This window comes from Budorcas taxicolor, chromosome 7, assembly GCF_023091745.1.
Source record: "Budorcas taxicolor isolate Tak-1 chromosome 7, Takin1.1, whole genome shotgun sequence".
Classification (NCBI taxonomy): domain Eukaryota; kingdom Metazoa; phylum Chordata; class Mammalia; order Artiodactyla; family Bovidae; genus Budorcas; species Budorcas taxicolor.
Window position 1 is genome coordinate 101,443,940 of NC_068916.1, and position 13,112 is coordinate 101,457,051.

The 13,112-nt window shown below is 39.0% G+C and overlaps 1 protein-coding gene across 1 annotated transcript; it reads left to right on the plus strand.

Annotated features, from left to right (window-relative positions):
* The first annotated feature begins 1,903 nt into the window (after positions 1–1,903).
* On the plus strand, positions 1,904–2,778 carry MACIR (macrophage immunometabolism regulator). The gene has a single exon (XM_052644275.1). The coding sequence runs from the start codon at positions 1,904–1,906 to the stop codon at positions 2,525–2,527; it is 624 nt and encodes a 207-aa protein (XP_052500235.1). The 3' UTR covers positions 2,528–2,778.
* Positions 2,779–13,112: the final 10,334 nt, after the last annotated feature.

Below are 13,112 nucleotides of genomic sequence, written 5' to 3' on the forward strand. Positions count from 1 at the left end.
TCCATCTCCTCCATAGCCCTGATTATTTAAGTCTCACTGAACCCTCCCTTCCTTCTCTTTCAGAATGACTTCTTGCCTGTAACTGCCTGTCCAGTTAGGTATATTGGAGGCCTTGCATCTGTCTTCTTGTGCTCTTTCTGGACTGCAAAATTAGTGAGAAAGGAAAGATTAATTTGTCATTTGGCATAGAGTAAACACTTGTTTGTTCAGCATACTATCTGATGAGGCTTCATATGGTTCTCTAAAGTTTATTAGATAAGAAATCTTTAGGCTTTTGCATACATATCAAAGCAGGTGGCAGTCACCTCCTATTGCCATCCCCTCAATAGAGAAATAAATGATATGATTAAATATAAATTTATTTTTACACCATTAAAACAGAATAAAGCCAATTACTTTAAATCTAGAAGTGTTAAGAGGAACTAAGATAATTTGGTTAAATTAAAATTGAAAATAGTCTAAGATTTAGAGTAAAAAGTAAGTAAGCAAAATTATATGGATCCCCTTTGGTGTTTGCTTTATCCCAGGAATCATTCTTAATATTAGTTTTCAGTTTTACCTGAAATGTGTGGCCCATAATGAGACTAGGATGGCATCTGGTAATTCTTCATAATCTTGATTTATTTATTTTCTAATGGAGGAAAAAGGAAACACAGCATGTAAATGAAGGGATAAGGTTGGGGTTTTTTTTTTTTTTTTTTTTAGCTTTCTAATTGCTTGGATTTTAAACCAAATTTTAGAAAATGATTCAATTAGGAAAAGGTTATTTGTTTTACAAAGGGATTTGTGAGAATTACTTAATATAATAGCTTTTTTCAGTAAATATTTAATCTTAAAATCACATTATTTTTTGACATTATTAATTGATATCAATTTAATTAGTGATCTGAGACTTTTAAAACTTCTGTCTACGTCTGATTGAAGATCAAGAAGAAATAGTTTATCAGAAGTGACACTGTCAATTTCCTTTTGTATTTTATTTTTCAAAATTTGATTTAATTATGAGTTTCTAGGGAGCTGGTCATTGTTTGCGATACTTTTGTTGCTGAGACTTTCCAAATTATGTAATATGATCATTGTAATGAATAATATTAATATTTATTGTGACTTGTTCTGCCATTTACTAAACTGTTCCAAAGTTCAGTGTCTTAGGTGTTGCAGAATAAAATAGCTGTCAAATCTATGGTATATCTTATGATTAAATAATCAACTAACATCTGATTTTTAGGTATTTTTAATATTAAAAAATGGCCTGATTTATTGGATTTAGGATTAACTTTTAAACTACAAAATGATTTTCCTTAAATAATTGGAGATATGGAAGAAGGAACATTGATAAGATGTGGGAACCTTCCTTTAAGACTCCACCATACCTTGAAAAACTTTTTTTAGGTCTAAGTTGGATTCTTTGGAGAAATTGATCAACTTTTGTCATTTACTGTATGACCCTTAAACACAGCTGAGAAGTTAAAGGTTAACTTTCATGTCAGGAATATTTTGTGGCTTCTTGAGAAATTGTGCATGATCATTTTTATTTGCTTCATTTGGGATCCATATTTAATTTGCTGAATAATCACATCAAGGAATAAACTTTGTGTGGTTAAATGGAGCGCTGCATTTAGAGAAGTATTTGTTGCTTTCTCTTTGCTTCTCCATGATATGATGTTAACCTGCCTTTGAGTTTTTGAAGGCAAAGAAGTAGCAGTCATTTCATGCCTGCTGTGGAACGTTTAACAGACATACATAAAAATCGGCCAGTTGTACATTGGCTGTTTTTCAGGCCCATGTCATTTCAAGCTCCCGGAGCCTTCTAAAACGATCCGGTTTGGCCCGAGGTTCTGGGTGTTATACTCTTCTAATCTGAGTCTGTCTGCTTTCAGGAGTGTGCAGACGGGTGCCTAAAATGGAAGTCGATGTTAATGGCGAGTCCAGAAGTGCCCTGACCACCCTGCCCTTGCCCGTTGCGGAGGCCAGCTCCCCGGGCAAGGCGGAGGCGGAGAAGCCCCGCTGCTCCAGCACGCCGTGCTCGCCCATGCGCCGGACTGTGTCAGGCTACCAGATCCTCCACATGGACTCGAACTATTTGGTCGGCTTCACGACTGGTGAGGAGCTCCTGAAGTTAGCCCAGAAGTGCACAGGAGCTGAGGAGAGCAAGGGAGAAGCCGTGCCTTCCCTGCGCTCCAAACAGCTGGATGTGGGACTTGCTCGTTCCTCTCGTTTGTACAAAACCAGAAGTAGGTACTACCAGCCCTATGAGATTCCAGCTGTCAACGGCAGGAGGCGGAGGCGGATGCCCAGCTCAGGAGACAAGTGCACTAAATCTTTACCGTACGAACCTTATAAAGCCCTCCATGGGCCTCTGCCTCTTTGTCTTCTTAAAGGTAAGAGGGCTCACTCCAAATCTCTGGACTACCTCAATCTAGATAAAATGAACATCAAGGAGCCAGCTGACACAGAAGTGCTACAGTACCAGCTTCAACACCTAACCCTCAGAGGGGACCGTGTGTTTGCTAGGAATAATACATGAGGGACTTGTAAGAGAGTGTAAACCAGTTTAGGTCAGCCTACACTTGGCTAGAAAATTCCACTGTTGTACTCTGTACAGGACTCTTTACATTATAGATGGTTAAATCAGCTAAGTGTTTCTGAAACATACAAATTGTCTGGATCAAAATTGGAATACAGGAATGGAATCACAGGTACTTGAGGGGAGATCATTCTAGAGTACGCAACTGCAAGGAAAAGAGAAGGTTGACCATTAGTTTGTATAGCTTTTTAGCTAGGGGGGAAAAAAGGCTTTGGTACAGTAATATCATATTTAAAATTCTGATACTCAAATTGGAAATGTTATCTGCTTGGTTCTTGCTGACTTGGTATGATTCATTAGAAATTTATATCTTAAGTACTCAAGTACTTCTTTAATCTCTGTATTTTACTATAAAATATATGTAATGATTTGTTTTATGAAATTTAGAACTTGAACATTGCTGAATTGGACCACTTTTTATTTTTAAATATTGAGTTTAAATATTTTATAACTGGTTTTGCACTGAAAAAATTAACATTTCAGATTGACAAGAGAATAATCTTTCTTCACTTGCCTCAGTAATATTATTGAGCAATGAATTTTTTATTTCCGCATGGAAAGTTATTGATCTCTATGGCTGTAAAATATTTCTTTATAGCGTTATTAAAGTGTGTCTTAATAAAATTAAATCTGGGATACAAAGTATTTATTTTACAGCGGGTTGGGGGAAGCTTTACTGGAAAGTTTCCAATATGAAGTTTTCATAAGTTGAAAAAGTTTCTTTAGTGCTTATTTTCTAATTTAAAATTCATCTGGAACTTTAAAATGGAAAGGATTCATTAAATTGTGGATTATAGGCAAATACTGTTTGCATCTGAATGTTCTGTAAGTGAATGGAACTCTAATAGAGAAACTCATGATTTCTACTATCGAATGCTTAAACTAAGTATGAAGTGATACCATTCAGCATGTCATCAGATCATTCCAGTTTTAGTTCTGTGCAGCACAGGCACTCGTTGAAATTCTAGTTTCTAGGATTAGTGCAGGAGCCTAAAGTGCTTCTACAGTTTTAATGGGTTAATCCTGGATTACTTAACAATTTATGTCAATTGCACTGGTTTAATTTGTTGCTAAAGAAATAATGCCCTGGCTTTAGTAACAAATACAGCTCAACTATTCTTGAATATATTTTGAAAAAACATGTATGTAACTTACCTTTTGTAAAAGTTTCTATTGATATTTCTTTTTTTCTTTTTTGACTCTTGAAGGTGCAATTTATTACTGAATTGGCATTTCTGGCAGCATAGACCTGCTTATTTTAAATTTTATTTTGGGGGCTGTCAGTTTCTAAGGTGTTAGCAATCTTGCTTATAAAATAAGAACACCTTTTAATTAAATGAGTGGGTCATTTCTGGTGCAGTTGTGACTTTTCTTTAACCAGAATGAATGACAAGACTCTATATAGGGCAGAATAAGTATTAGAAAACCCTAGGAACTCTTAATCAACATTTATTAAACTTCCACTGAGGCAGATCATGTGAAAGAACCTTGGGGAAGTTGGCCCATATCTTACAGAGTTGTTCAGATTTCTTGGTGGGCTGGAAATTTTCAGCTGTTGTACATTTTAAAGTAAATTGCACCTTTGTAACATATTGTATCAACGGATGATCACTAAGATTAACTGTATACAGTCATTAGTTTGACAAGAAATAGAATCCTGTCAGATGCCAAAGAGTTGGGATTTTTACGTTTAATGATTAAACACCATTATTTATTGATGATTTACCCTGTGGAAATGTATTATTTCTAACTATGAAATAAAAGGGTGATGTAAACACACATTGTGGTGGTGTGCTTTAACGAGATCCACTTTGATCAACAAGCCAGTTTACTTTTCAAGGATTCGCTGAAGCACTTATTTTTAATTCCATTTTTATTAAAGAAAATATAATAATTTTGCCTTTGGTGCTCATTCACATTTCAAGGTAAAGGATGTATTCATGGCAATGATGTATGTTCAGTCACACAGCTATGTGACTGAGGTCTGTCTCTGTCCATGCACCTACATAATTTCTTAAGCTAAATAAAAATATATAGCAGTTTGTTTTGTTTTGTTTCTACTTAAAAACAGGTGTGAAGCTCTGTGACAAAAATGAAAGGGGTTAAAGTTTGAGATGTGATATATTTACTATTATCTGATTAAGTACATATATTTAATTTAAAGTTTGGTGTCCTGGAAAGAGTTTCAAAACTTAGGGTCAGTGGTTTTCACACCGTGTTTGCAGAGCACCCTCACTGGCTCAGTCTTGCTTTCCCTGTACTTGAGTGCATGTGCTCCTGTAGTAGGTAATGCTATCCTATCAAGAAAAAAGGTTTGGCTAGATCTTTTTAAGCTGGAAAGAAAAAAAACCCAAAATCCCATTTTCCTTTAGCCTTTTAACATGACTTCTGTTTTTAAATTGTTCTTTTCCTCCTTTTTCGCTGTTCTGTATTAAACAGAGCATACTTTTGGCCATCATACACCTACTGACATTATCTTAAAATACACTGCAGTGTCACATAACTTTGTGTTTTTTTTCATAATTTTTTTTTTTTAGCAAAAATATCATTCTTAGAGGCTCAGCTGATGCACTGAAGCAGTAATAAGTTTCAGCCTTGCATCAGTCCCAGATGAGCTCCTTTTGCTCCTCGACTTCCATCTGGCTGCCTTTGTACCTCTGGTTGCAGGGCTTCCAGAGTCAGCAGTCGAGGAAGAGAAGACCATGGGGATGGACTGAAATGTAAACCTGTTCAGAGCCCCACATCTTCCTGACTCGGGCTCAGCCAGGCTATGGTTGAGACCCACCGAGGCCTGTCCATTGCCCCTTATGCCCTTCGATGCCCACACGTGGCTCACTGTGTCTTTTCCCTTCGTGAAGTGAAGTGAAGTGAAGTCGCTCAGTCGTGTCCGACTCTTTGCGACCCCATGGACTGTAGCCTATCAGGCTCCTCTGTCCATGGGATTTTCCAGGCAAGAGTGCTGGAGTGGATTGCCATTTCCGTCTCCAGGGGACTTTCCCTCCCTGAGATGTCTATTTAAATGATTTCAGTATTGGGGGTGTTGGGAACTTTTGGAAGATTCTAAGTTAACTTTAAAAGGCAAGTCGACCTTTCACTAAAGAAAGAATATTACTTGAGATCTTGAGAAAAGCAACCTATTTTTACTTATTTTCTCATTCTAACAGAATTCTGTCTTGAGAAGGCTTTTATTTCATTATAAGCGTTAAGTTTTTTAAAGGGAACTTTGAAATGACTCTGGCCTAAGTGGTTTGTTCTCAGTTACAGAAAGGAGGAGGTGACTGTCAGGCAGGCATAAATGCTCTAGAAGAGTTGGGGCGGAGAGACAGCAAAGGCGTATGCTACTGTAATGGAGAGAGGGCAGCAAGTATTAAGTGAATTTGCCTTTTTAAACAATGTGATTTGATTAGGGGAGTGGACATTGATGAGGAAGATTGCCTTGGAAATATAATAAATATGATTATAAAGCTACAAGTGGAGGTTGTCAGCCATTAAGGATGCACCTTCTGTTTTGTAGTGTGCTTTTAGAATTATGAAATAAATGGATCTTTTGATACTTTAGAAAAACATTCAGGAATTTTCTAGCTGAGGAAGAACACTCCTAGAAACAAACCAAAAGAAGGGCTTTGGTTTCCTATTTTGAGTTTACTGGACCCCCTCAGTTGCCACTTTAGTCGAGGAGCGGGGCTGGATGTTGAATTTGTATTCTCGCCATCGTAAAAGGACTTTGTGCCAGGTTTTGTTAAATGGTTTCAGAGGAAGAGTCTGAAACCAAGTCTGCCAAGTATTGTCACCCCGATTTGGGGTTGTCTGTCATGTTACAGATTTATGGGAGAGCACAGGATGAGAAAAGGGAACTCTTTAAACAGAAGATCGCAGCATCTACTGGAAGAAAAGAGTTGCTGCACAGACAGTGGCATCTTTAAGTGTCTGGGTCGCTTCTGGAACAAAGCGCTTTGATGCTGTTGCTTTTTTGGAAAAGTTTAAAAGTTGCTACAGATACTCTTGCGAAAGGTTTCTTACTGTGTGCTAGTTCAAAGAGGAGGAGAACACTGGGTCTGTGATTGACCTTAAGTCTAATTCACTTGGAAGAATATTCTTCACCAAACTTTTACATAAAGGGATTATACATAGAAATGTATATTTAGAAGAACCTCGAATTATCTGTCCTTGGTCTGATGCTTCAGTTAGGGAAAGGAACTTAGGCAGTAAGAAATACTTGAACTTCATGGAATTCAGACCTTGGCTCAGGATTTAGGGTGGAGATGGCAAATAATGAGCACACATACCACCATGCTTCTCATCTGTGCACACGGCAGACGTCACTAACCCTTGAGTTTCACTATACATTCTCTCTCTGAGTCCAGGTGTGGCCTCCGTATTTTTCTTAGCACTTTAGGCAGCTGCTAGTGAATTTCAACATTATTGTGGAGATAAAACCTGTTTGCATACCACACCCTCTGTGATGGGTTATAGTGCGAATTTCAGAATAATCTGAATGTTTCTGAGGAGACCATCTGGAACCCAGTCTTCTAACAAGAGCAGAATTCACCCACAAGGTCCCTACTGAGAACATGCAGGCATTCTGGGGACAAAAGGGATTCAAGTGGATTTTTCCCTCCAAGGACATGCCTGTTACTGGGAGAGGAAGGCATGCCAAGTGAGTGTTTTGTAGAATAAATATTACTTTAAAAGAAGAGCCTAAATCCTGCAAGACTGAAATCTGAGAACTGTCTTGTTCATTTTTCTGTTAGTAACTTGGCCTATATACCAAATGTGCTCATTTAACATTGCTTATCTGTGTAGAAAGTGGAAAAAAAGTGCCTTTATGGGGAAGTGCGGGGAGATGACAAATAAGGGGAAGAAGGCACAATCTTAGAGTATTGGAATCTGAGAATGATCAGGGCATGCCAGTAATGTTTAGTTGTTACTTCCACCTTCCTTGTTGGTGGCCTGCTAAGATGGGCTGGCCCACTTTCTGGAAGAAAGCGTTAACGTGGAGGGGTAGTGAAACAACTGAAATATTGGAGTTGGGGGCAGGGGAGGTGAGAGCTATGAGGAAATAAATAAACTGATACTTTAGTGATTGGCTTTCTCTTGCATTGCCCTTTATCCTGGTGTGGGGTGGAGTGGGGCCGACTGAGGGGTTTACTTTATTTTGGGTCTGAAGTACATTTTTAAATGTGTCTTCTTGACATAGTTTAAGAAATGAAACTAGTATATGGTGTTCCGCTCAAGAGGTTTCCTAACAGATTGTCTTTTGAAATGACCACCACCAACCCTGAGTTTGTTGGCAGATATCTGTGTTTTACTCTAGCATTTATAAAGTTTGAGTTTTGTTATTACGTATCACATATATTTTTAGTGGCACGCTCCTCTAATGAGAAACTAATGCAGTTGTAGGAGAAAATGTTTAAGGGATTGGGTATTTATAGGAATGAATACTGTTTTCTGGTAGGCCACATAATGTAATCTTGCTAAATGTGACGGATTAACTTTTATTTTTTTTTAAGGGGAAAAGGGCACATTACCTTTGGTGTAACATTGCTTAACTACTTTTTTTTTTCCCTCCACTGGAAATTCATTTCTTAAAATGCTTGCTGGATCAAGCCCTCAAAGTAAATAGGTGGAGATTGCGTTTTTGTCTTTCAGATTTTTTTTAAACTTTTGTTTCTTTTTTGAGAAACCTTTTGAATAGAATAGACATACCAGAGAACAGGCAATTGAAAACATGACTTTCCCCACTGGCTCCCAGGTTACTCTATTTAGAAATTATAGAAAATGCTGCAAATGATAATAATTCCTAATTTGTGAATAGAAAAATTGTAAGAGCTCTCTCATTTGTGCTAGGCTACACCTGTAATGTAATGTAATGTAATTTGAGAAGCTTCTTTTATATATTGACAGTCAGATACAGTTATAAGGCTACAACCTGAATGTTCAAAGAACTATGATGGATTTTATATAAGGTGTATAGAGGCAAACAAATTGAGAACCATTGAGACCAATCTGTTATATCTGTAAGAATTAATGCTCCTTCAGATTCATGATCAACTTTCATTTCTTCATCTACCAAATATTATTGTGATATGTTATGTGCCTAGCACAGCACAGGAATAAGTCGTGGGAATACAAGGCGAGTAAATACAGAAGCCATAGTCAAAAACAAATAGTTGCAGTTGAAACGAATGTTTCTAATTAAATATAGATTTAAGATTTTTTTTTTTTTGAGCACTCAGATGAGAGGGGTCCTAATTCCACCTTATGTATGGGGAAGGCTTCACCAGGGAAGTCATGTTGGGTGTGGAGGGCGGAAAGGAGTTTGCCAGGTGAGTAGGAGAGGTGCGGCCTTCCCAGGCAGATGAGAATGCCTGTGTGGACAAAAGTCATAGATCTTTTAAAAAGTCTCAAGCGAAGGAAATGATGCTGAATCACTACTGTAAGTTTAACCCATGTTTTCTGGTGAAGAATTTAGCAGTGGAATTTCAAATCATGGTATTTCAAATCATGGTATTTCAACTGGCAAACAAAATTTTACACTTACCACTTCTCCTAATTTGACACACTTTTTATTGTGAAGTAGCTTCCCCAGGCTGGTGGACCCTCCCATCTGTTGTGAGCACAGAGGCTTACCCTCACCCTCTCATCTGTTGGTCCAGAGGCTTCATAGCTAGCTACATATGGGTCTGGACAAGGGATAAGCATTTTGGCCCTGTAGCTGGTTTCAGGCCCTGTTTGGGAACATAGCTGGAAACTGAGTGGAAGTCCAAGACTGACCTTCCGCACAGCCAGCCTGCTGAGAAGGGTGGGAGGGAAGCCAGCTTGCTTTCTCTGTCCTGCTGAGGACAGAATGAATGCCAAGCTCTGCAAGCTCCAGAACTTACCCTGAGTACATTCTCTTCTAAGGGAATTCCGGTAGTCCAGTGGTTAGGACTCCACGCAGGGTTCAATCCCTAGTTGGGGAGCTAAGTTCTCAGAACTGCTGTGGCCATAACTAAAAATATTTATTAAGTTCTCTTTTGGGATTAAAGGATATTGTTTTGGGAAACAATATCTGAAGCTCTGAGGTTTTGGGCAACTCCATCAGTGGAAACTTAGCCACCGTAACCACTCCCAGAATTCTCTTCTGCAGGCCTCTTCCTAGGACTTAAAAGTGCTGTTTGCTGGACGAGAAGCGGGTGGAAATGTCTGGGAGCTGTTGTTATTTTTTTTACTGTAAGGAATTTTTAATAGTTAACATTTTATTTCTCAGTTCCCTTCTCTTTGCTTTAAGGAGTCAGCTGTAAAGAAGATACCCAAACAGGTAAAATTCTTGACCCTTCACATCAGGTCCTATAATTGTGATCATCTTGATTTTGTGGTTTTAAAGATCCTACCCCGTGTTACCACTTATTTGTAGGATTTGGTTGATCATGAACCTTAATTTCATTTTTTTTAAATAAAATGGGAAAAATAAATTTTACTTTATAGTTCTTGTAAGGATTAGATATATGTAAGATAAAATGCTTGTCACATAATAGTTGTTGAATAAAGTGCAGGCATGGGCAGGAATAAAACAGTCTTTGAAACCCTGATTTGCTTTATTTTTATTCACCTCACAACTGCTTTAGAAAGCAGTATGTTATACTAATATTAAAGCTCTACATTTAAAATTTAAGCATTTTGGATAAACTACAAAATCTCCAATGTGTATATGAGTGTAAGTTATGAACATATGTTGCCCCTCACACTCCAATTAGTTAACTGGTGTCTTCTGAACTTTTAACATCCCAAGTGGTGCAAACGTGGTCCACTTGAGTGAGGAAAGAAAATATTAGACTGGACCTGCCTTTAAAATATTTTAAAGTCTTATCCACCAAACCTCTTTATTTGTTGTATACATCATGTATATAGTTGGCCAGTTCAGTTCAGTTCAGTCGCTCAGTCATGTCCGACTCTGCAACCCCATGAATCGCAGCACGCCAGGCTTCCCTGTCCATCACCAACTCGTGGAGTTCACTCAGACTCACATCCATCAAGTCAGTGATGCCATCCAGCCATCTAATCCTCTGTTGTCCCCTTTTCCACCTGCCCCCAGTCCCTCCCAGCATCAGAGTCTTTTCCAATGAGTCAACTCTTCACATGAGGTGCCCAAAGTACTAGAGCTTCAGCTTCATCATCATTCCCTCCAAAGAAATCCCAGGGCTGATCTCCTTCAGAATGGACTGGTTGGATCTCCTTGCAGTCCAAGGGACTCTCAAGAGTCTTCTCCAACACCATAGTTCAAAAGCATCCATTCTTCAGCACTCAGCTTTCTTCACAGTCCAACTCTCACATCCATACATGACTACTGGAAAAACCATAGCCTTGACTAGACGGACCTTTGTTGGCAAAGTAATGTCTCTGCTTTTCAATATGCTATCTAGGTTGGTCATAACTTTCCTTCCAAGGAGTAAGCGTCTTTTAATTTCATGGCTGCAGTCACCATCTGCAGTGATTTTGGAGCCCCCCAAAACAAAGTCTGACACTGTTTCCACTGTTTCTCCATCTATTTCCCATGAAGTGATGGGACCACATGCCATGATCTTCGTTTTCTGAATGTTGAGCTTTAAGCCAACTTTTTCACTCTCCTCTTTCACTTTCATCAAGAGGCTTTTTAGCTCCTCTTCACTTTCTGCCATAAGGGTGGTGTCATCTGCATATCTGAGGTGATTGATATTTCTCCCAGCAATCTTGATTCCAGCTTGTGTTTCTTCCAGCCCAGTGTTTCTCATGATGTACTGTGCATATAAGTTAAATAAGCAGGGTGACAATATACAGCCTTGATGTACTCCTTTTCCTATTTGGAACCAGTCTGTTGTTCCATGTCCAGTTCTAACTGTTGCTTCCTGACCTGCATATAGGTTTCTCAAGAGCCATAGTTTGCCAATATAATAGTAAATGCATGAAATATGAATAAGTATACATTATACTGGAGATAACAATTAAGTTTTTTTTTAAACTTGTTTTTTAAACTCATGACGATGAGTTTGAAAAGCACTGAACTAAATAGCCACATCCATTATATCCTGAAAATTCTTGTTGAGGCCAAAACATTTTCTTAGAATTTTATCTATAATGCTTGAACACAGTCTTGAGATTTAGCAAAGTTGAAAACTAAGGATCATTTAGAAATAATTGTGGACAGTGTTATTTTGATTTTCTACTTTTTTTATCCTAGTAATTTTCTCTCCAGTGCAGTAAGTTCCTCAATTTCTTCAATTTGCTTTCTGCTTTCTAATTTGAGGTCTTGATACAATTTGGGAAGAAAAGATAGTAGAAGAGAATCCACCTACCTAGATAGGTTTCTGAACTTTTTATCTGTGAACCTTTCCTTGTGCACACAAGATGTTTTTGGGTAGGGACTTCTGAACCATGCGGTGAACTATTTGCTGCGTATCCCATTTACAGAATCCATTATTTTGTGCCTCGAATGAGGTGGTGTTCTTGGTAATGGTTGTTGTGTCTTTTAAGAACATGATACTGCTCTACCCTGCAGAGCTTTCTCCTTTGGATCCCCCAGTTCTTTCAGGCGGCCGTCTGATAATTTAAAAAAATTTTTTTTTTTTTTTTTTACAAAAGATTGGCAGAATTCCTAATCTCATTGGTGTGTGACACCGTTACAGGATATGTCTCCCCAGCGGTCATCTCTCTGGCAGTGACAGCTAAATTATTCATATGATTACAGTCCTATCCTGAAATAAAAAGAAGGGAGAGTAAAACCAGAGTCTGTTCTGATACACTTTGTTTTCAGGAATTTCGCCCACAAAAGGGCTAAATAACAGTGACAGCCGGTGTCTAGAAGGTGGCTGCTTCCTCCCATCCTTCTCGCTCTCCAGCTCCCTGTCCTCTCCCCCCTGACGCTGCTCCAACTTCTAAGAGCCGGAGTTGACCCACACCCTCTCTAGGCTCAGCTGCTGCAGCTCAGGGCAGAGTTACGTGTGGTCCCAGGTGGTCTCTCTAGGTCATCCACACTGTCCTGTCCATCTCTACTCCCATCTTGCTCTCCCCACATTCTACAGTGTAATGTACCCCGGAAATAACTGCAGCCGTTCCTCCTTCGTCCACGGTTTCACTTTCCGCAGCTTCACTGAGAGGTCACCTGAGGTACGAAACTATTAAGCGGAAAATTCTGGAAGTAGATCATGCGTTTAAAGTGGCACCCTGAGAGGTCACCTGAGCTATGAAAATATTAAACGGAAAATTCCGGAAGTAGTTCCTGCGTTTAAAGTGGCGCACCTGTCCTGAGTAGCGTGACGAACTCTCGCGTGGTCTTGCCAGCGCCCGGCGGGTTAGCCACACAGCCGCCATCTTGGCTACCCACGCGAAAGGGCAGGCGGTGTTGCTGTCCTTATGTTTATGTAATTTGTTGTACTTCGTAATGGCCCCAGCATGCAAGAGTAGTGATGCTGGCGGTTCAGTCGCACCAGAGAGAAGCTGTAAAGTGCTGCCTTCAAGTGAAATGGTTAAAGTTCTTGACTTGAAAAAAAAAGATCATACACTGAGGTGG